The sequence below is a fragment of the Helobdella robusta genome, assembly GCF_000326865.2.
Source record: "Helobdella robusta unplaced genomic scaffold HELROscaffold_28, whole genome shotgun sequence".
Lineage (NCBI taxonomy): Eukaryota > Metazoa > Annelida > Clitellata > Rhynchobdellida > Glossiphoniidae > Helobdella > Helobdella robusta.
In genome coordinates this window covers 2,254,936-2,277,162 of record NW_008704435.1, presented here as the reverse complement: position 1 = coordinate 2,277,162, position 22,227 = coordinate 2,254,936, and the positions used below count along the sequence as shown (strand labels likewise).

Genomic DNA, 22,227 nt, shown 5'->3' with positions numbered 1-22,227 from the left:
AATAAATTTTCCCAGATGCTTTCATTTTATAGTAAATTTCATCGATATTTTTGACAAGTCTAGTTAGGATATAACATTTGCAACAACATATAAGGCATGGGGGCCTCAATATTTTTTTATCTTATTTTTTATTTTTTCCGTTTAGAACCCGAAAAATATATAATAAAAAACAAGATAACGCAGCATTCGGTTTTTTTATTTGAAATGTCAAAAAGCTAGAATCATTGACGTAAGTTGATATCTAGATTTGTGCTACAACTTGTAAATCAAATACTAACGTTTAATAATATTAATTATTGTTTATTTATTATCATTATATTAACGACATCATTTAATTTGGAATTTTGGCCTCCTCTGTTAACAGAGTAGCAAAGGTCACTCGATATTTCGCAAAATCAATCACCACTAAAAAAAAGGCATAGCCAAGGGGTTGAAACTTCTCTACAATCTGTTTTTATATTAAGGTTAAACTTAAATTTCTTTAAATATCTAAGTCAATTTATTAAATTTTGGTTAAAAATTGTTGCTTCCAGTTTATGAAACTGCAATGGTCTCTAAAAATTGATTGAAAAATGCAATCTTGGATACACAAATAATGAACAAAAATTGTAAAATCACTTTCTAAGAAAATATTTTACAATTATATAGAAATCTTGCCTAACTTCTTTTCAAAATATAAACGTTAATAATTTTTACTTTATCGATTAAATTTTAAGAATTTAAATTTGTATAATTATTTGACTAAAACAATTTACGATTAAATTGTTCATAATAAATACGGATTAAAATAAAATTATTTGTAACACTAACAGTCACACAATACCGCAGAAATTATCAATATTTAGGTAAGACCAGGTTGTTTCAATTCATTTTTATTAATAATAAGATAAACATTCTTAATCATTCAATGGTGAAATCAAAAAACTTTAAGAATTATTAATAAAAATATTCAATATGGAATGCCGACGAATTTGGTTCATTAGTTGAAATAGTTGTAGATGTTGTCTGTGATTTTGACGTCATATCCATTGTTGCAGTTGCAGTCGTTGATGTAATGGTTGATGCTATTGTTAATGATGTTGGTTAGTTTGAGGTAGGTTGTATGTGTGTTGCGGCAAACGTTGTGTTTGCGATTGGATTGTTGATGTGGCTTGAAATTGCTGTTGTTGAAGTTGTTGTAGTTGCTGAAAATGGTGTTGTTGAAGTTGTTGTTGCGGAAGATGCTGTTGCTGAAGCTGTTGTTGAAACTGCTGATGTTGAATCTGAGATTGTTGAAGCTGCGGTTGCTGAAGTTGCTGTTGTGTAGATTGGAGTTGTTGTGGCTGTAATCTTTGCTGTTTATTTGGAACATTTTTGGGTTGCAGATATAAGATCTGTCTTGTTGGCTGTTGTTGCGGAAGTTGCTGTTGTTGAAGCTGCTGTTGTTGAAGCTGCTGTTGAAAAACATGTTGCTGTTGAACCGGTTGTTGTTGAAGCTGTTGTTGTTGAATCTTTTGTTGTTGCTGTTGTTGAATCTTTTGTTGTTGAATCTTTTGTTGTTGCAGCTGCTGTTGCAAAAGTTGTTGTTGTTGATGCTGCTTGTGCTGGAATTGCTGCTGCGGAATTAGGTAAAGCTGCTGTGGTTGAAGCTGCTGTGGTTGAAGCTGCTGTGGTTGAAGCTGCTGTGGTTGAAGCTGCTTTTGTTGAAGTTGCTGTTGTTGAAGCTGCTGTTGTGTAAATTGGAGTTGTTGTGTAAATTGGAGTTGTTGTGGCTGTAGGTTTTGTTGTGAATTTGGAGTATTTTTGAGTCGCATATAAAAGATCGGTTTTGTTGATTGTTGTTGCTCCTGTTGTTGAAGTTGCTGTTGCTGAAGTTGCTGTTGCTGAAGCTGTTGTTGTTGAAGCAGTTGTTGTTGAAGCTGTTGTTGTTGAAGCTGCTGTTGTTGTTGAAGCTGCTGTTGTTGTTGAAGCTGCTGTTGTTGTTGAAGCTGCTGTTGCTGAAGTTTCTGTGTTGGTTGGAGTTGTAAATATATGTTTTGCTGTGTATTTGGAGCAGTTTTGCGTTGCAGATATATGACCTGTCGTGGTGGTTGCTGTTGTTGCTGGGTTATGAAATTGTTTGTGGTTTGAGGCTGTGAATGTTGTTGATACATGTTCTCGGTTGGTTGTTGAAGCTGGTGTGATGGCTGAAGAATGTTTGGCGTGTTTAGTAACTGTTGCTTGGCATTGAGATTTTGTGTTGGTGTAGGTTGTTTTCGCTTCAATGTTTGAATGTTTTTTGTGCTTGGAGTTTCTTGTTGTGATGTGTCCATGTTTTGGATTGGTTGTTGTTGTGGTTGAAGATTGAGTGTTATCAGTTGAGAGTGTTGCTTAGGTTTGGATGTTATTGCGTATTGTAAGGTTTGTTGTGATGAGACGTATGTAGTTTGTGTTTGTTGTTGTTGATGCTGCTGAGGTCGTTGTAGCTGTTGTAATCTTGATTCTTGCTTTGAATCATCAGTTATTACTTCTATTATATCATCCAGCAAATTACTTGCTGTGCATGGTTTTTCAATTTTTAGCTTGGTTTGTTGTGTTTGGTAGCGGATAAGTGTTTGCTGAAGCCGTGGTTGTTCTTTTTCTGCCTCCACTTTCTGCTGTTGTTGTGGCTGTTGATTTTTTTGTTGCTGTAGTTGTAGTTGTTGTTGCTGTTGTATATGTGCTTGTTTGTGTTGTTGTTGAGTTTGTTGTTGTTGTGAATTTTTTCCTGGCTGGTTATCACAGTTCGTCCACGTTTCCAGCATATTTTCTTCTTTATCCTTCACTCTTCCTTGTTGAAGTTGCTCTTGTTGAAGTTGTTGTTCTTGTTTTTGAGTTTGTTCGTTATATTGTTTGTGTTGTGGTTGTTGAATTTGTTGTTGTTGTCCTGGCTGGTCATCATATTTCATCAACTCATCCAGCATATCGTCTAACCAACAAGCATCTTCTTTTTTATCCTCGACTCTGTCTTGTTGAAGTTGTTGCTCTTGTTGAAGTTGATGCTGCACATGTTCGTTATGTTGTTTGTGTTGTGGCTGTTGAGCTTGTTGTTTGGCTGACGGGATATCATAATTTGTCAAATGGATATCATAAATCGTCAATGCTTCCGGTAAATCGTCGAACCACGAAAAGTTTTTTTCTTGTAGTTGTTGTAGTTGAAACTGTTCTTGCTGTTCTTGTTCATGGTGTTGTTCGTGTTGTGGTTGTTCGCTTGGCTGGAAACAATAATTTAATTCTTCCGGTAAATCTTTTATCCACGAAAAATCTTCTTTTTTGTCTTTCTCTCTGTTTTGTTGAAGTTGTTGTTGTTGTAGTTTTTGTTGTGCATGTTTGTTATGTTGTTCGTGTTGTGGCTGTTGAGTTTGTTGTTCTTCTTTAGCTGACTGAATATCATAATTCGTCAACGATTCCGAATTGTCGAACCACGAAAAATTTTCTACTTTAGCCTTCTCTTGTAGAAGTTGTTGTTGTAGTTGAAACTGTTGTTGCTGTTGTATATTTGCTTGTTTGTGTTGTGGTTGATGAGTTTGTTGCTGTTTTTGTGAATGTTGTTCTGGCAAATCGTCTAACCATGATTCAGGCTTCATCCTCTTGTTACCCGGTTTATGTTTCAATACGCCCTTGTTTCTGTTCTGTTGTTGGATGACGACGGATAAATCTAATGATTTATCCGTCGTTTTGATAGCTTTCTTGCTGTCCTTATTAACAATGTTATTGGTATCATTCCTCTCGTGATCCTCCTCACGGTTTTTGTTTGCGAGATAAATGTTTAAGACATTTTCCGCAAAATTGTCTAAATCGACGAGATTTTCAAATGATTCTCCCGTTTTATTATGAACCTTTTCTTCTTCCTTTCTTTTTTTATCTTCTTTTCTTTTTCTTTCATCTTCTTCTTTTTTTCTTTCATCTTCTTCTTTTTTTCTTTCATCTTCTTCTTTTTTATTCTCCTTCTCTTCATTCTTTTTCTTAAAGGCAAGAAATACATTCATAACATTGTCCGCAACATCGTTGAGGTCGAAATCATTTTCAAATGAATTTGCCATAGTTTTTTTTAATTTCACACCAATTGATAGTAGGAAGAAGATTTCAAAACTAATTGAGATTAGAATACGTTTGTTACTACCGTCTTATATAGGCTGACTTGAAACAAACTTGTTCCATGCACACAGCAAAGTTGATTTGTAACACAGAACATTCACGTACAAAGTTAATTTATAACACTAAATTATTTTACGATAACATTCACTTTGAAATTTTTCGTGTTAGATTTTGTTTCTTATCTATGGTATTTTTAATTTCATTACAAGTTTAGTTTGATATCAATGCAATAGCAATCGTAAAATAATTTTCAGTTTGATTGAAAAGTCCATAAAAAATTTGTTTCAAATCAACTGACCGAATAATCAATCATTTAAATAACCAATCAAACTATCAACCGATGGACGTTGAATTATGTAATTTGGAATTACTTTTTTCAATTTTAATGAAAATTTTGCAATTTCCTATGTAAGCTAAGCGTTAGCTACCGTGTTTTCGAAACAAAGAGCAATATTTTCATTTAAATTGACAAAAATAATTTCAAATTACATAATTCAATTTAATAACAATGTTTTAAACAATGAGTCAAATTTATATTTAGTATTAGTTGTTTGTTGAAACCAATGCAATTTTGTAAGTAGGTGGCTCGATAAGCTCAGTATATTCTAAACATAAAGCTATATTTTTATTTAAATTGGTAAAGATGATTTTAAATTAAATAATTCGATTTAATTATATTGTTTAAGAAATATTTTTCAGTCAAGTAAATCTTTTGTATTAGTTGTTTGTTAAAACAGTTAAAATTTTGTAAGTAAGCCAACTAACTTTCTTTATTCAAATCTGCTGTAGTAATTGGTAGAAGCTGCTCGCTTGGCTTTATCACCCAGAGAGACTCAGCTATGGCCATTAAATACACATACCTTCTCACACACGTACACTTATGCAAACAAACGTAAAAACAAAATTTTTTAATCTAAAAATTTTGAAAAATTGAAAATTTAATTTTGCGGGTGGTTTTTTAAATAACGCACTTGAATCCGCATCTACGGCAAACCGCACAGACAAAATCCACAAACCACAAAATCCGCGGAGTTTTGAGAATTTTGAGGTAATCGCGATTAGAGACCGCATTGCGGTTACCCGCTTGGGGCTCTACCGCTCAGTCTTGGTTAGTTTCCGATGGCATCTATTTAGTCCTGACTTTTTCGCTTTTATGCAGAATGTAGTACCTTCTTTCTCTTTCCTTTTCCATGAATAAAAACTAGTTTGATATATTATTATTACAACTATTATTATTAATTATTTGTATAGCGCCTTTCATAACACTCAAAAGCGCTAACAACATAATATATCTGATTGCAAAACTTTTCATTATTGTGCTTACATCCCTGAATCAAAAAAATATTTGTCCACCTATCAAGAGAATTTTGCGTCCGTCATCACTCCGAAATATCCTGATTGGGATTGAAAAACACATTATTAACGAGTTTTACATTGCCCATAGATCAAAATGGACGAAAACCACAAATTTTTAAAACCGAGATTAATTCAAATACATGGAATGGACATTAATTATTATTTCAAATTTTTCATTTAAGTCGGAAACTCCTCTGTGCAGCTTACCGTTTGAAAGTTTATCCAATTTCAAAACTGATTTCATTTCCGCTTCAGTTTTTTTAAAAATGCTTTTAACGTCAATGGTGAAAACAAAAATTAGTTAGTTACTCGAAACTCACCTCCAGACCCTAGCAAAGTAATGGCAAAAGAAAACATGAGATTGATAGGAGAGAAGGACAAGTTCTCGTGTGGGTATAGCTACTTGTAAAGATTAATCCCAAACTCTGCGTAATTCCATTTCCTTCATTAACCTAACTCATGGTTTGGAAGATCATCGTTTTGTTCGACGACTCCATCCTACTATCCAGTAACCTATTAAGATGATTTGATTGCGAGCTCTCAACGTTTTTTGTGTTGTATGAAATCAGGTTTATTTGTGCATATTCAGGAGAGTAATCGTTTGAAAAACAAATTTGCAATGACATCTTGACTAAATCAATCAATCTTTTCAATAAATAAACAATAGCCTACTTCCATTTGTGTACCTACATTATATTGTACGAGAAATGCTGTAAAGTAGCAAGTTATTTTAATACGCCACTGTCGTCTGTATGTGGAGAACCCGTTTTTATTGAAATATGAATTCGAATGTTTTTGTAAACAGTAGTTAAAACCTCATTTCAAATGTGGAACATGATTATTGTTATTTTATCAACGATAAGTTAGCGTTGGTTGCAGCTTAAATACTTGAAATATGCATGTAGAAGACAGCAAGCTTTTATGTGTTGTTGGTTTTGGTTAACAGATCACACTCAGCCTGGCTTTTCGAATATTTGCAAAAAATTAGTTGATTTGATTTTAATCCAAAATTTTGAAAAAATCAAATATTATAATTTATCCTATACATACATACATGGTGACAATAAAAGTTTTTTGATACAGTTTTAGAGGCTCAATCCTATTTTACCTAAGATGATACTTGCCAATTTAAAAAAATTTTTTTTTTTCATTCAAGAAACTCGGAAATTAATAAAATTAACACTAACATTTTGTTATTCCCTTTACAATAACATTCAAAAACAAAAAGGTTAATACGTTTCAACATCAACGTGCACCAGTCAGTTATTCTAATCAACATAATTATTTCGTGAAAATTAAATATTATAATTAACATCCTTATGCATATTACACTGAAGTTATTATATCGTTTTAACAAAAAATGTTGAAAATGTCACTCTTTTTCGTAATAATAATCATATCGGTCATCATCATCTTCTTCTTTTTAATACCCGCTACCGCTAGCGTCATCTTCGCCATCATAATAATAATCATACTCATCATCTTTCGTAAAATCCGTACGAACGGTTCCTGTTTAGACAGAGAAGTGATTGGTTACTTCATTGAGGAGTATTTAGTTTTTCATTACAGTGCATGTAAATACACGTGAAACAACGCATCACACACATTGCATGTGATGGGCGGTGATCTCTTTGTAATCGAATCGGGTCAGTGCAGAAGCAGTGCTAGGCACTTCACCGCTACACCATCGTGCCGACAATAATTTACAATGGGAACATGTTGTCAGCATCATTGTTACTGTCATTTTTACTATAGCCATCATCAGCAACATCTTCATCATCACCACCATCCCAACCATCTCCATCATCATCATCTGTACTCACTTTTGCGATTGCTTTTATTTGCATCATCTTTGTTAGATACAAATGTTCTTTTACCGTTCCCTGTTGTGAGTTTTGAAAGGTTAAAATAAACTCATTGGCTGAGCTGAACATTTAATTCCTGAAGACAGAAAGAGATTGGGTGGCAAAATTGGACATAAGAGTGAAAACTATCGGTTAATTTTGAACGACTTTCTAAACGACTTTTTTGCATTACAATCGGTTACTCTCAATTCGAATTGCAATAAAGTACATTGTTTTCCAATTATTTATTAAAATATTTGACGATAGAGATTTTATTCATTTTGAATCCAATAATTGGATACCAATGAGTTTCGTAATAATTCAACCTGATTAAAGGTAATCAAATTAATATCGGTTGATAAAAATCTCGGCCTATTGAACATTTTATTGCCAAAATTCAAACTTGAATCAGGCGTTAACTTGTATGGCATTCTGAAAATACATGACTGATTTACCCTGGGACAAAAAGACCCATAAAAAAATAAATGACATTAGGGGATTGTAGGGTAGGGTGGGGCAAGAAGCCATAGTTAAGCCTTTGATGAGTGACTACATCTAAAAAAAAGGAATATTTCTACAACATTAGTGATTATTTTACTAGATTGATGTACATGATGTCTATATAAATGGAATTTTTACCTTAACTCTAAGTATATAATGACAATTATTTTTCTGTATAATTCTTTTCGTTGAGAAAACGCAAGAATATTTTTTCACCAACAATTAATTTTAATAGGATGGCTTTAAGAGTATGAAACTTGGCCAAATCTTATTTTTCTAAGGATTCTTTTTTTATTACATTCCAGAAGTACCAACAACAAACACATAGAATGTTTGTAAAAACACAACGCATCACACACATGACATATGATAGGTGAAGATTTCTTCCGCATTTGAACCCTGTCACTTCGTCATCAGTGCCAGGCACCGACAAAATTTGTGTAGTAGTTGGGGTTGAAAATAGGAAAAAATGTTTACAAACCCATGAGACAGGAGAGTTTATGAACACCAGGAGTGCATTTGTAGGGCAATGTATCTTTCTTCGTTCCTAAATTTTTGTCCATGATTTAAGAAGTTGTCTTGTTGTTTGTGTTCTGGTTAGTGTTGTTGCTGTTGTTTGTGTTGTTGTTTGACGTTGTTGTTGTTTGGGTTGTTGTAAGGTTATGTTGTTGTTGTTGGTTGGTTGTTGTTGTTGTAAGGTGTTGATGCTATTTGTTATTGTTGTGTTGTTTGTAGTTTGTTGTAGTTTTTTTTTCACAATGGTTACAAAATTGAAAAGAGAAAATATAACATAACGTAACATAAAGTAGCATTAAGATGTACTAAAATGCACTTAGACCTTAATAGCATCAAAATGTAAAACTTCCAAAAATATAGTAAAAAAAATCTAAAATATCCTAAATAGGTAAACATTCAAAATTAGATAGCTGCTAATCCGAGCTAGATTAAGCAGCACCTAAATTAAATTAAAATCGAAATAAATAATTTTATCAAGTTTTCAAACGTTCGAGTTTGGCTGGATTAGATTGAGAAGAGACAACGAAAAGGACCAATAAGCAGAATGTCGCCAAGGTCATCATCTTCATCGCCGACATAGTGATGCCAGGAGTTTGTTAGTAATCTGAGTGAGTGAGTGAGTGAGTGAGTGAGTGAGTGAGTGCGTGCGTGAGTGAGCGAGCGAGCGAGTTGATAATTTCATGAAATAGTTGAAAATAATAGTTCTTAGGCATTAATTTTTTATGTTAAATTTAAGGTTTATAACTTTATTGCTGTCAAATTGTTAAAAATAATTATTTCGCGGAGGCCACTTTGGTTAAATCGTTGAAAATAATTACATTTTTCAAGTTAATACTGTTTTTTTTAAATAAAACTAGTCCGAAACATCTATGCGAATAAATCAAAATGTTTTTCAAAGAATGAAAAGACATTTACAAAAATTACATAAATATTACAACAGCGCACATTTCATTTAGTTTGTGGTTTTCCAACATTGGAATAATAAATTCAAAAGTAAAAAAAACTTCAACAAACCTTGCCCTATGAGATCAGCTAAACACGAGAAACTTTCAACAGCAGATGAATGGCAGATGCGTCAATAAATAGAGAATTATTTAGAGGAGATAGTTTTAGGATTGCGAATGAAAGAGTTGTAATTATTCGAGCCACTAGCTAGCAATTATTTCGTTATTGATGTTCAAACGCAATAAGGATGTCTATAATTGATCATACACACACACACACACATACACTAACAGCTATACTCACACACAAACATGCACAATCCCACACAAATGCATCTCTATACTCACAGACAGGCATTTTTCACACTCAAAAAAGTGCTGTATGCAATGTAATTGCATTTATAGACAGGATTGGGTTGAAGGATGGGTGGACAAATGAGTGACAAATGAATATATATATAATATATATATATATATATATAGTTATTAAGAAATATTTCCTCATTTTACGCATTGTTGAGTTTGTAACCAAGATTTTCAATTTTTCGAACAATTAAGACGACTAAATTGAAAAACTTAGTTACAAACTCAACAATGCGAAAAATATATATACATGCATATTTGCACAGAGTGAATGAATGAATGAATAAATGAACAAATAAATGAATCAATCATTCGATCAATCAATCAATCAATTAATCTATCAATCTATTGATGATTGATTGAACAAAAGAACGAAGGAACGATATAATTACGTTCAAATTTCTCTATAATCGCATTGAGGAAAGTCTTAACCAATGAATATTAAGTTAGGTGTAAGTATTCAAGTGTTTGTCTGCTAGTCGTGGAATGATATGGGAAAATTATTTTTATACTTTTTATTAAAATAATAATAATAATCTATATTACTGTTTTAATATTTATTATCATTATTATTGCTGGTTATTCGCAGTTATTTTATACATTAAAAAGTCAAAATGCGTTCATTCAACCGGAATACTGTGTTTCCTTACATTCATTCAATCAATCATTCATTCATTTATTTATTCATTCGTTCGTTCGTTTGTTCATTCATTCAATCATTCATTCGTTCGTTCGTTCATTCAATCATTTATTCATTTGCTCGTTCGTTTGTTCATTCATTCATTCATTCATTCATTCATTCATTCATTCATTCATTCGTTCGTTCATTCGTTTGTTCATTCAATCATTCAATCATTCATTCATTCGTTCGTTCATTCGTTTGTTCATTCATTCGCTCGTTCGTTCGTTCGTTCACTCATTCTTTAATTAATAATGTTATCAGTATATACATACCTTAGTACTTGTCAATAGCACATACATATTATAAAACATGCAATTTACTTTAAAATAGTCAGAATATCATTTGTGAATAATAAAAAAATTATGAAGGCCTAATATAATTATGGCTAAATTAATAATACGTAATAAAAAATAATCAGCAAAAGGAGTGATAAAAGCGTGATAATTAATTATAGCCAATGCAGAAATTGACGACCAACCAAATTGATGACTAAAATTATCAACCACCAATCATAATTAAGAGAAGGATGTAGCCTAAGCTGAGTGTCGTCACACAAATTACTACTTTCGAGATTACAACAAAAATTATTGTGTGTGTGTGTTGTGTATGTGTGTGTGCGTGTGTGGGTACATAATCATGTGTGTGTGTGTGTATGCGTATATTGTATATGTATGTGTACTTGTATGTGTGTGTATGTATGTGCGTGAGTGTTTACTTGTGTGTGTTATGTGTGTGTTATTAATTATTACTAACAACTCATTATTGACTTCAATTGACATGCTGATATTATATCACTTTCAAACATTTAATTAATGAATTAATAAGATAATACAATGATACCAGATACCATAGATGCATTAGTAGGATGATACAATGGTAGCAAATACCATAGATGACATAATAAGAGGATAAGAATATACCAGATACCGTATATGAAATAATATTAGGATAAGATGATTAATAGAAAGATACAATGATATCAGATACCATAGATGAATTAAGAAGATAATACAATGATAGAGTCAACATCCATCCATTCATCTGTAGTCATGTGAACACCCTTGTTGAAAAAACTTTTTTGAATTTGTTCGGATTAGCAAAAGTTTGGAATCGAACTATAGTACTCGAAAATGACCGTATAAATGTTAGTGTGTGTGTGTGTGTGTGTGTGTGTGTGTGTGTGTGTGTGTGTGTGTGTGTGTGTGTGTGTGTGTGTGTGTGTGTGTGTGACTTCTATGTGAACTTGTAACAAATATAATTTAAAAAAATATTTAATATTAATCACAATTTGTCAAAAAAAGTTTAGACCCGTATATACAACCATAGTAATTTTTAACTTTAATTTCTGCTTTTTGACAAGAAATAGGCTACGTCTGAAAATATTTTCCAAAAGCACGCGAGGCAAACTTCAAATTGAATTTTTTTTTCCTGTTATAATTATTCTTCGATGCCACCAAGTTTTATCAAATTATCCAATTTAATATCCAACGATACGGGTATTTTTGATTGATTTCACAAAATGATTTCATGATTTTGTTAAATTTATTTAAAACTTTTAAAAGAAAGAATATAGAATACGCTTTTTTTCATTATTTTCGTTATAATAATTTTTTAAACATCACTATTTCTTTATCGTTATCATCATCATTATCGTCATCATCATTATCGTCATCATCATCATCATCAATACTCCATTTTCATTATCATCATCATCATCATACTAGTGTGAAATTGATGATAAAATTATGTCTAAAAAAATTTAATTTGTAGATTTGTTTATTAATTCAGTTATTTCATTAATTCATTCATCCATTCATTCATTCTTTCATTCATTCGGTCAGTCAGTCATTTAATAGTTCGTTTATTAACAACAAATAACATTCATAAAAACAGTGAATTGAGAATAAAAAGTTTCACACAATCATAGCAATATTATCACATTAATAACAATATAATCACATTAAGAAATTTGGACATGACATCGTTAACAAAAATGCAATAACATCAACATAATCGTTATAGCACTGTTGTTATGAAATATCGAAGTAGAAATTGAACTATAGTACATGTATATTGGCTTTGGCTTGTATTGAAAAATCAGGGTGGCGCTATAGCGTAAATGGTAAAGGTGCCTGAAACTGCTGTCGCAGTGACTGGATTTGAATGCAAGGAGATCTCCGTCTATCACACGCAATGAGCGTGATTCGTTGATTTGCCTGTATTAACATAAACTGTGTGTGTGTGTGTGTGTGTGTGTGTGTAAATTTTTATGTGTGTGTAAATTTGTATGTGTGAGTAAATTTGTATTCGTGTGTATGTGTGTGTGTGTTGCAACAGCATGATCAAGCTCATCATCGTCGTCATCATCTCCTCAATAGCATCATCACATAGTCACCACCATCATCATCATCATGACATTAGCCACCACCATGCAATCAAAAATCGCCATCTTCATCACCTCCTTCAACATCTTTCACAAATTTATCCTTATCATCATCACCACCATGTTTTTTCATATTTTCTACATCATTATCATCATCATCATCATCATCGAGCTTTTCCTTACTTTTTACATCATTATCATCAAACCTCTTTTTATCATCATCATCATCATCGTCATTATCATCATCATCATCATCAAACTTTTCCATAACTTTATCAACATTATTAACATCAATATCGAAATCAAGGTCGTCATCATCATCTTCATCATCATCTTCACCATCATCTTTATCAATCAAATTGGCATCAGCAGCTGCAGTAGCCAGGCTATCAGCGTCAGCAGCTGCAGTGGCTCTTCTTACAGGCAGATCCTCGATATTATCGCTGCCAACTTTGTCAGCTTTTTGAGACTCTTCTTCTTTTCTGAAGGTGACAGTTTTTTTAGACCGGTCCCGCGATTTTGTGGTAGCAGCTTCCAAATCGTTCTCAGTCGGAATGGCCGCGATTATCCTTTCCACCTCTGTTTCCTCTTCGAAGTCGATTTTGTTGAAATCTTCTTGAAAGATATCTTCAAGGTTTGCTGGTGTATGTGTGCGTGTGTGTGTTCGTGTGTGTGTGTGTTTGTTGATAAGTTATTGTGTTTGGTGATAGAGTCGCGAAGGGTAGTTGTTAGCGGTTTCGACAAAATGAACAACAAATGCAGTTCAAAAGAAAAAATTTAAAAATCAAATTTATAAACGAAATAAGAGTCACACACGCCGATAGAAATACCGACACAAACCAACCGTTGTGATCGCTCCTGGTTCCAGCTTTCAAAGCGACAGTCATGGTGGACATGAATGAGAGGACGAAGAGGACCACAACAACGACGCTGACGATCGTGAAGGTCTGCTGCTGGCTGTCTCGCGACGCGATGAGGCGGGTTTTTCGGCGATCCAACTTTAAAAATCGTGTCGAAGCTAGTTGTGCGGTTGGTTGGATGGATGTGTGTGTGTGAATGTGTGTGTGTGCGTGTGTGTAGGTGTGTGCGTGCGTGTGTATCTCAGAGCAAACGCATCAACAACACACATAGCTAGCTGGCTTAGTTTAGAAACACGTGAATCGGCGCATCCAATATTGCAGGTGAGCGATGATGGGGATCTCTGCGATCGAACCCGGTCACTACAACAGTAGTGAACGGACATCTTAACCACCACGCCATTGCGCCGCCCAAAATTGTTTATATGACGAAATGACGTCACACAACAAACAGTTAGAAATGTTTTCGCTGTCCATCCAGTTGGGTTCCAGGGAACAGATGATGACCGAGCCATTCCTACTCACGTTGAACTCTCCAGAAGTAGTCTGATGATGGAGAAGATGATGATGAAGATGATGGTGAAGATGAGAAGGATGGTGAAAGTGATGATGATGAGAATTATGATGACGATGACGATGATAGTGAGGATGATGATGACGATGCTGATAATGACATCAAATACAGCGGTGTTAATAAAAAACACTTATAAATTATATTTTTATTTTGATTAGGGTGATAGTATAACGGTCAAGATGCCTGGCGCTTCTGTCGCTGCGACTGAGTTCGAATGCAAAACGTTCTCTACACATCACAAACAATATATGTGTTGCATGGAATGGATTAACGCGTATTTAAGCAAAAAAAAAACTAAAACTAAAATTGCAAAAACAATTGTAGCACCAGTAGGATGCTGGCGTTATCATATCTCGATCTGTTGGTAATAGCAGGGAGGACCTCGTAAGATTTCATAGAAAAGGATTTCTGGCTGAAGTACTCGAACCAGTCGAAGTGGAAAGCAAAGAGATTCATGTTCTGGTGCTCGTTCTTCATGGTGCGTAACTTGCAGATGTAAAATATGGAGATGTCTGGCTCTATGGGGCCTGATGATGAGATCTCTATGGTCACTTGTGGTGCTGTGTGTTCAGGTTGGTTGGTTGTTTGTTTGTGTGTTTGTTTGATTGTGTGTTTGTTTTTTATTTTGAGTATGTTTTTGTTTGTTATTTTCGTACGTTTGCATGTATGTTTGTTTTTTATGTTTGTTTGTTTCTTATTCTGTCAGCTGTTTACCACTGATTACAATTTCGGTTGTCATGAAAAATTTCAAAAAGATTCTGTTATTTGATATAACGGTTTAAAAAATTGAGTTACCAACAAGACGAACCAAAATATATATCGCTATTTAAAGCACTTCTTAGCTAAGTAAAGTTCTATCAGTCAGTCAGCCTGAAAGTTGAAAGTTTCCAAAATATACATAAATATATAAACATATGTGTGTGTGTTTGTGTGCGCGTCTATGTATGTACGTACATACATGTATAAGGTTCATGATCATAAATTAACATTTGCATATGAAGTGCTGGTTGTGTAAAAAGTTAAGAAACACCATTAAAACAATGAGAACATTGCCCCACATAAATTACTTCGTCTGATAAAGATGAATGGGTAGAACAAAAAAAACTGCAAAAAAAATGAACCATGATCTAAAGGTTTTACTTAGAGCAATAAATAATGGTTTGTACACATACTTATAAATAAACTAAATCATAAAGCATTGACATGTCCAAAATCTGCACCAAATATTGTAAATATTCCATTGGAAAGATTTTGGAAAAGTTTGTTTTGAAATAAGTGCGTGATTATTCATCTCCAAAGAATCTCCATTAGTAAGAACATCGTAATGAAAAATGTAGTTGTTTTTAACAATAATAAAAAACAACAATAATGAGATGAAAAAGAAAAAATATAAAATAATAATAATAACAAATAACATAAAATTATGGTGAAAACGTTAACATTGAAAAAAAAAACATAAATAAAAGTAACAACGATTAATGGTGGGGAACTTAAGGGCTTAAACCCCGCCACACAATCAGAATTTTGCTAATGTCCAGAGTTGAGGGTAAACTGAACAAAAACTCTATAGAGTTATTTCAATTAACTTTAGGCCTTCCTCCCACCGACACAGCAAATAACAAACAATGATGATACGGCAATTATTGGGATTTAGTGATAATATAATGCAATGGTAACATGTAACATTTTTGGTAACACATTTCGACAGGCACCAAATTATCATTCTCACTACCATCATCATTTGATGATGGTAGAGATGATTTTTAATGAATTACATTTAATTTTAAGATATTCTTGAAAATTTAATGGCTTGAGTTTTTGCCGAAAAGATTAAAAGACCGAAATATAAATATCGTTTGGTTAATATCATTTGGTCGTTTTGGTTCTGACCATTACAATTCTATTTGGCTTCCGGTCGAAATTTGCAAAATGAGAAAAATATGATCAAAACCTCGTAAAAACATGATGAAAAGATGACAACAGAATGATAAAAATAAGACCTACATTTCGTCTCAGAATCATCATCAGCTCCACTATCATCACTAACAGGAGAGGCATCGCCATCGGGGTCACCACCCCCACCGGACCATCCGGGGATCGTGAGTAGAAAAAGAACCGTTACGATTTGACGAGTAAATATCATAACAAGTTATACCACGTTTGGATTAAATTTCACATATTTTTCACATATAAATACATAAAAATTAATTCGATTTATTCAAAAAGGTGAATTATTTTTCAAAATTTGGTAATTCTTATTTGTTTTTGTTTAGTTTTGATAATTTTTAATTAATTAATTAAAATTATTTCGATTTTTATTCTGCGTGCTTTTTTTTGGTTGAATGCGAATGTTTATTGTTTTGAGATCTTTGCACGTAAACACGGTGCATTCGCGCTGAAAGAAATTATTTCACGTTTGTCTGAACGTTTGATATCAACGAAGCTCAGAAATTTTATTATTACATATACGCTTATGAATGAATATATATATATATATATATATAGAGAGAGAGAGAGAAGATATAGAAAAGGGAGATAGAGAGAGGGAGAGAAAGAAAGAAACCAATTGGACATAATGTTTTTGTTAATTGCATTCAGCATGGGATTGAATAAGTAAATTGTCATATTCATTCACATTGATTACCGTTAATTTCTTACCTTCAAGAGAGCTTGAAATAGCACGACTTGCTGTTATATTACGTGTTTTTCATAAGAATTGATCTGATGAATGAATTTACGAATTACTTTTCAAGCGTTTGGATCAATTTTTCACATTCGATCAATTTCTTCCACTGGTTTAGTTCTAATTAATGGACGTTAATTGAGAAAATATTGAAAATTTATTAAAAAAGACGGAAATTAAAAGTAGATAATTTTTTTCAATATTCAATATTTTACCGAAATTCCAGTATGACATACGGAATGAAAGTTTGGCTAGGACCGACCATTTATATGTCAGCTTCTTTCATTATGAAGAACAACTTGACATGAAGATAAATATAAAGTAATTTGGTAATTTGATTGAAATTCATAATCTACTAAATAAACGAACACGGGCAGCGAAAAATTATTGAAACAAGTATATAACATAACCATTTAACATATGATAAATGTTTCCAATTTTAAGAAACATCTTCAAAAAGTTGTTTTCAAATAAAGTTTAAAAAAAGTATTGTTTTTAATTACTACTGTCTGACATCAATATTTTTAGCAAACGCACAATTCACAAACAAAACTGCCATAACCGTTTGATGCCACAGCTTTTATAGCATTCGAAACTTTTTCAGAATTTAATTTCCAATTTTTCAAGGTGAAGTGAAACATTCCATTCAGATGATCGATGCTGTAGCCATCGAGATCAATTAGACCTCTGTAAGTTAATTCTTTCACTATTTGAACGCCATTAATTTTCAACTCCTGTTTGATGGTTTCAGAAGTAAGGAAGGGAGCAGCTCCAAGTTGCTCCATCAATCCAACAATGGCGTTGTCTCCGTGGGCATTGGCGAATACCAACTGCCCGTTTATTGGGTCCAGCCATCGATTGAAGCACGTGTCGTACAGTCGGCTTCGATCTCCGCTGTTCAGGAAATAAATCACATGAAACGCTATAAAAACATCTATTTTCCCGTTTAATAAATCCATCTTCTTTTTTGCGGCTATGTCATGAATATTTTCTTTACTAACGTAGTTGTTGTCATCATCGTCTGATTTTTCAAACAAGTCCACAAAATTTTCAACTTTCATTTCAAAAATTTCGAGAGTCAAATTTCCATGAAAATGTTTCTTAAAATTCGCTTCGAGTTCTTTAGCACAGTCTCGATTGGGTTCGACTGCAATGAATTCCTTCAACTTGGAAAGACACTTTTGAATGAACTCAATATCGAACTCGCCACAACCAGTTCCAATCGACAAACATGTAGTTGCCTCTTTAAACTGAGAATTGTTCGTTGCTAGCTCGTGTAAGGAGCTGGAAAACAATTTCATCTCGTTGTGCCGATCTCTAAATATCCTCAGAGCCGTCGGGTAGGAAACACCCTTCTCCATTCTTCTCTACTGCCAGATAATCTTCTAATTATTTCGTAAAATAAAATATATTATAAATTCTTCAAAAAATTATTTTACAATTGTCGTAAATATATGAAAATAAATAAAAACCATTGTAAGCTCTTATATAACAAAATGAAATATATTCAAAATATTTATCTCCATCCATTTTTTTACATAAGTAGTAGGCCAATCAGAGTGGAATGTTTATTTAAATATTTAATATAAACCAGACAGATGAAAAAACAATCTTTGCAATGACATATAATTATCAATATTTTCAGTGAAATTAATTTAAAAACTTTTGTCGAAAAATTTTGTGACACAAATCCGACATTATCTTTTCGCCAACCTAATATTTTCAACTGTTGAACACTTCAATTCCAATAATAACGATGTCGATGAACTGATGAACAAGTAGGATATTTTTATTAGAGGATCACATAGCCACAAACAACTTTAATTATAATTTTCTATTAAAAATAAACAAAATATGGTAAGAAAGTTGAAAAATCAATTTTTGAGATTCGTTGCAAACTATTTAGTTACTATTAACCCTGTTAAATAATTTTAATTAATAATTCATTAAATGAAAAAAAGTTAAATCACCTCAAACACTGCCTAACAGCTGCAAACTAAACTAAAGATTCGCAATTTCGTGAATATATATATGAAAACTAATTACAACTATGGTAATCTACTTGCTGCATATACGCTTATATAATGAAGTAATAACAAAAGACCATTACACAGACAACCACACACTCACACACAAACAAACACGTACACACGCACACGCACAAACACACACATAAATGTATGTACATATGTAATCAAAATAATATGTCTATTTTTTTTAGCTAATATGACTGCAGTTCATAATAGCAAGGCTGTTCACACAATTGTTTGTATTGTTTATACACAACCAGGCTTCTAAGATTCCAGGATTGAATTAAATTTAATCGTCAACAACTTTACAAATTAAACTTGTTGACTTACAGAAAGCAAAAACCAAGTGTACCTTCGGTGATTAGCTTACAGGATGAGTTCGTTAGCATCAACAGCAGACGTCAACAAAAATGATTACAACTATTTTGGCGCCATCATCGGATGATTACGAGATGACATCAGAAGCGATATCGCTCTAATGAAACCATCTAACATTGATGAGTTATATCAAGCAGCAAAAGATTACGACATACCCAACATTCACTCTGATGTGTTTAGAAGAATCCATTTACAAATTAAATTCTCAAACAGTGCTAATAACAATTTTCAAAACAATGATCGAGCTTGTAAATCACGCTTTAACGATGGTAAATACTGTAATGAATTTAGACGCAGCAATAGTAATTTTAGCAACTCTCCTACAATGAGATTTCGTAATAACAGTAGACAACGTTTGTTTTCAGTGCCGAGTGAGAGGAGTAACAACCAAACAAATAACTATACCACCTAACAAAGAAACATTATTTTATGCACTTAATTATAAGCAGACATACAAATTGGGACCAATTAAATCACCAAAACAGCATTATACATTTGAACCTATTAACGTTATACATCTGTTAAATAAAACAGTTTATATTAGGCCGGCCATATACTAGCATAGCAAAAGTAGAACATTTTACTACACTTAATACTGAAGACAAAACGAAACACAGCGGATAGTGCAAAACAACATCAATCAATGTCAGTTTAACTCTTTATAAAAATCATCTTTATTGTTGTCATCACCTCACTTTGTTATAAAATTATGAAGATATAATTACAGTTTTAGGTTTGATAATTGAAAAAAATTCCCCCTAGATTTTTTTCTTTTTCACCTTCTCAATTTTTTTTTTATTTTTACCATTCTTTCTATCATTTCTTTTGCTTCTTCCTTTCTGTAAGTTCAACGTTTCATTTGTAGAGTTGTTGACGATTAAATTTAATTGAATCCGATGTTGAACTCATTTCTTAGGAGCCTGGTTGTGTTCAAACAAACAAACAATTTTGTAAGCAGGCTTGCTATTATGAACTGCTGTCATATTGGCTAAAAGAAATAGACATATTAATTTGATTACATATGTACATATATGTGTGTGACTGTGTGTGTGTTTGTGCATGTGCGTGTGTTTGTGCGTGTGTGTGAGTGGGTGGTTGTCTGTGTAATGGTTTTTTGTTATTACTTCATTATATAAGCGTATATGCAGCAAGTAGATTACCATAGTTGTAATTAGTTTTCATATATATATTCACGAAATTGCGAATCTTTAGTTTAGTTTGCAGCTGTTAGGCAGTGTTTGAGGTGATTTAACTTTTTTTCATTTAATGAATTATTAATTAAAATTATTTAACAGGGTTAATAGTAACTAAATAGTTTGCAACGAATCTCAAAAATTGATTTTTCAACTTTCTTACCATATTTTGTTTATTTTTAATAGAAAATTATAATTAAAGTTGTTTGTGGCTATGTGATCCTCTAATAAAAATATCCTACTTGTTCATCAGTTCATCGACATCGTTATTATTGGAATTGAAGTGTTCAACAGTTGAAAATATTAGGTTGGCGAAAAGATAATGTCGGATTTGTGTCACAAAATTTTTCGACAAAAGTTTTTAAATTAATTTCACTGAAAATATTGATAATTATATGTCATTGCAAAGATTGTTTTTTCATCTGTCTGGTTTATATTAAATATTTAAATAAACATTCCACTCTGATTGGCCTACTACTTATGTAAAAAAATGGATGGAGATAAATATTTTGAATATATTTCATTTTGTTATATAAAAGCTTACAATGCTTTTTATTTATAATCATATATTTACAACAATTATAAAATAATTTTTTGAAGAATTTATAATATATTTTATTTTACGAAATAATTAGAAGATTATCTGGCAGTAGAGAAGAATGGAGAATGGTGTTTCCTACCCGACGGCTCTGAGGATATTTAGAGATCGGCACAACGAGATGAAATTGTTTTCCAGCTCCTTACACGAGCTAGCAACGAACAATTCTCAGTTTAAAGAGGCAACTACATGTTTGTCGATTGGAACTGGTTGTGGCGAGTTCGATATTGAGTTCATTCAAAAGTGTCTTCCGAAGTTGAAGGAGTTCATTGCAGTCGAACCCAACCGAGACTGTGCTAAAGAACTCGAAGCGAATTTTAAGAAACGTTTTGATGGAAGTTTGACTCTCGAAATTTTTGAAATGAAAGTTGAAAATTTTGTGGACTTGTTTGAAAAATCAGACGATGATGACAACAACTACGTTAGTAAAGAAAATATTCATGACATAGCCGCAAAAAAGAGGATGAATTTATTAAACCGGAAAATAGATGTTATTATAGCGTTTCATGTGATTTATTTCCTGAACAGCGGAGATCGAAGCCGTCTGTACGACACGTGCTTCAATCGATGGCTGGACCCAATAAACGGGCAGTTGGTATTCGCCAATGCCCACGGAGACAACGCCATTGTTGGATTGATGGAGCAACTTGGAGCTGCTCCCTTCCTTACTTCTGAAACCATCAAACAGGAGTTGAAAATTAATGGCGTTCAAATAGTGAAAGAATTAACTTACAGAGGTCTAATTGATCTCGATGGCTACAGCATCGATCATCTGAATGGAATGTTTCACTTCACCTTGAAAAGTTTGAAATTAAATTTCGAAAAAGTTTCGAATGCCATAAAAGCTGTGGCACCAAACGGTTATGGCAGTTTTGTTTGTGAATTGTGCGTTTGCCAAAAATATTGATGTTAGACTAATTTTCAATAAAAGAAATATGTTGTTTCAACTTTATTAAAAAGCATTACATTTTCAATGAATTTTTCTTAATAACACATTTTGAAGATACCTTTTAAAATTTGTAACAATTACCAACATTATCGTAGTTTTATGTTAAATGTTCATATACATGTTACAATAATTTTTTCTTATTCGCTGCACTGTACGTGCTAATTTATGCAGTACTATAGATTAATAAATCAAGTATTCGTAAAGACAGAATTTTTCGTTAAAACTGTTTCAGTAGGCAATCATTTCAAACAAAACATTCTCATGCTACAAACAATCGTTTA

At 32.7% G+C, this 22,227-nt stretch overlaps 4 protein-coding genes across 4 annotated transcripts; 1 reads left to right on the top strand and 3 right to left on the bottom strand.

The window, feature by feature from the left end:
- Positions 1-979: 979 nt before the first annotated feature.
- Positions 980-4,040, bottom strand: HELRODRAFT_174115 (hypothetical protein; the record flags this gene model as incomplete). The annotated part of the gene is made up of 2 exons (XM_009020661.1): positions 980-1,595; positions 2,131-4,040. 2 exons carry the CDS (start codon positions 4,038-4,040, stop codon positions 980-982), a joined length of 2,526 nt encoding a protein of 841 aa, XP_009018909.1.
- Positions 4,041-12,409: 8,369 nt separating this feature from the next.
- Positions 12,410-16,258, bottom strand: HELRODRAFT_174114 (hypothetical protein; the record flags this gene model as incomplete). The annotated part of the gene is made up of 6 exons (XM_009020660.1): positions 12,410-12,532; positions 12,956-13,323; positions 13,529-13,702; positions 13,994-14,087; positions 14,443-14,675; positions 16,120-16,258. The coding sequence occupies 6 exons, from the start codon at positions 16,256-16,258 to the stop codon at positions 12,410-12,412; spliced, it is 1,131 nt and encodes a 376-aa protein (XP_009018908.1).
- Positions 16,259-17,322: 1,064 nt separating this feature from the next.
- Positions 17,323-18,159, bottom strand: HELRODRAFT_174113 (hypothetical protein; the record flags this gene model as incomplete). Its single annotated transcript, XM_009020659.1, has 1 exon — positions 17,323-18,159. One exon carries the CDS (start codon positions 18,157-18,159, stop codon positions 17,323-17,325), a length of 837 nt encoding a protein of 278 aa, XP_009018907.1.
- Positions 18,160-21,058: 2,899 nt separating this feature from the next.
- On the top strand, positions 21,059-21,904 carry HELRODRAFT_174112 (hypothetical protein; the record flags this gene model as incomplete). The annotated part of the gene is made up of 1 exon (XM_009020658.1): positions 21,059-21,904. One exon carries the CDS (start codon positions 21,059-21,061, stop codon positions 21,902-21,904), a length of 846 nt encoding a protein of 281 aa, XP_009018906.1.
- Positions 21,905-22,227: the final 323 nt, after the last annotated feature.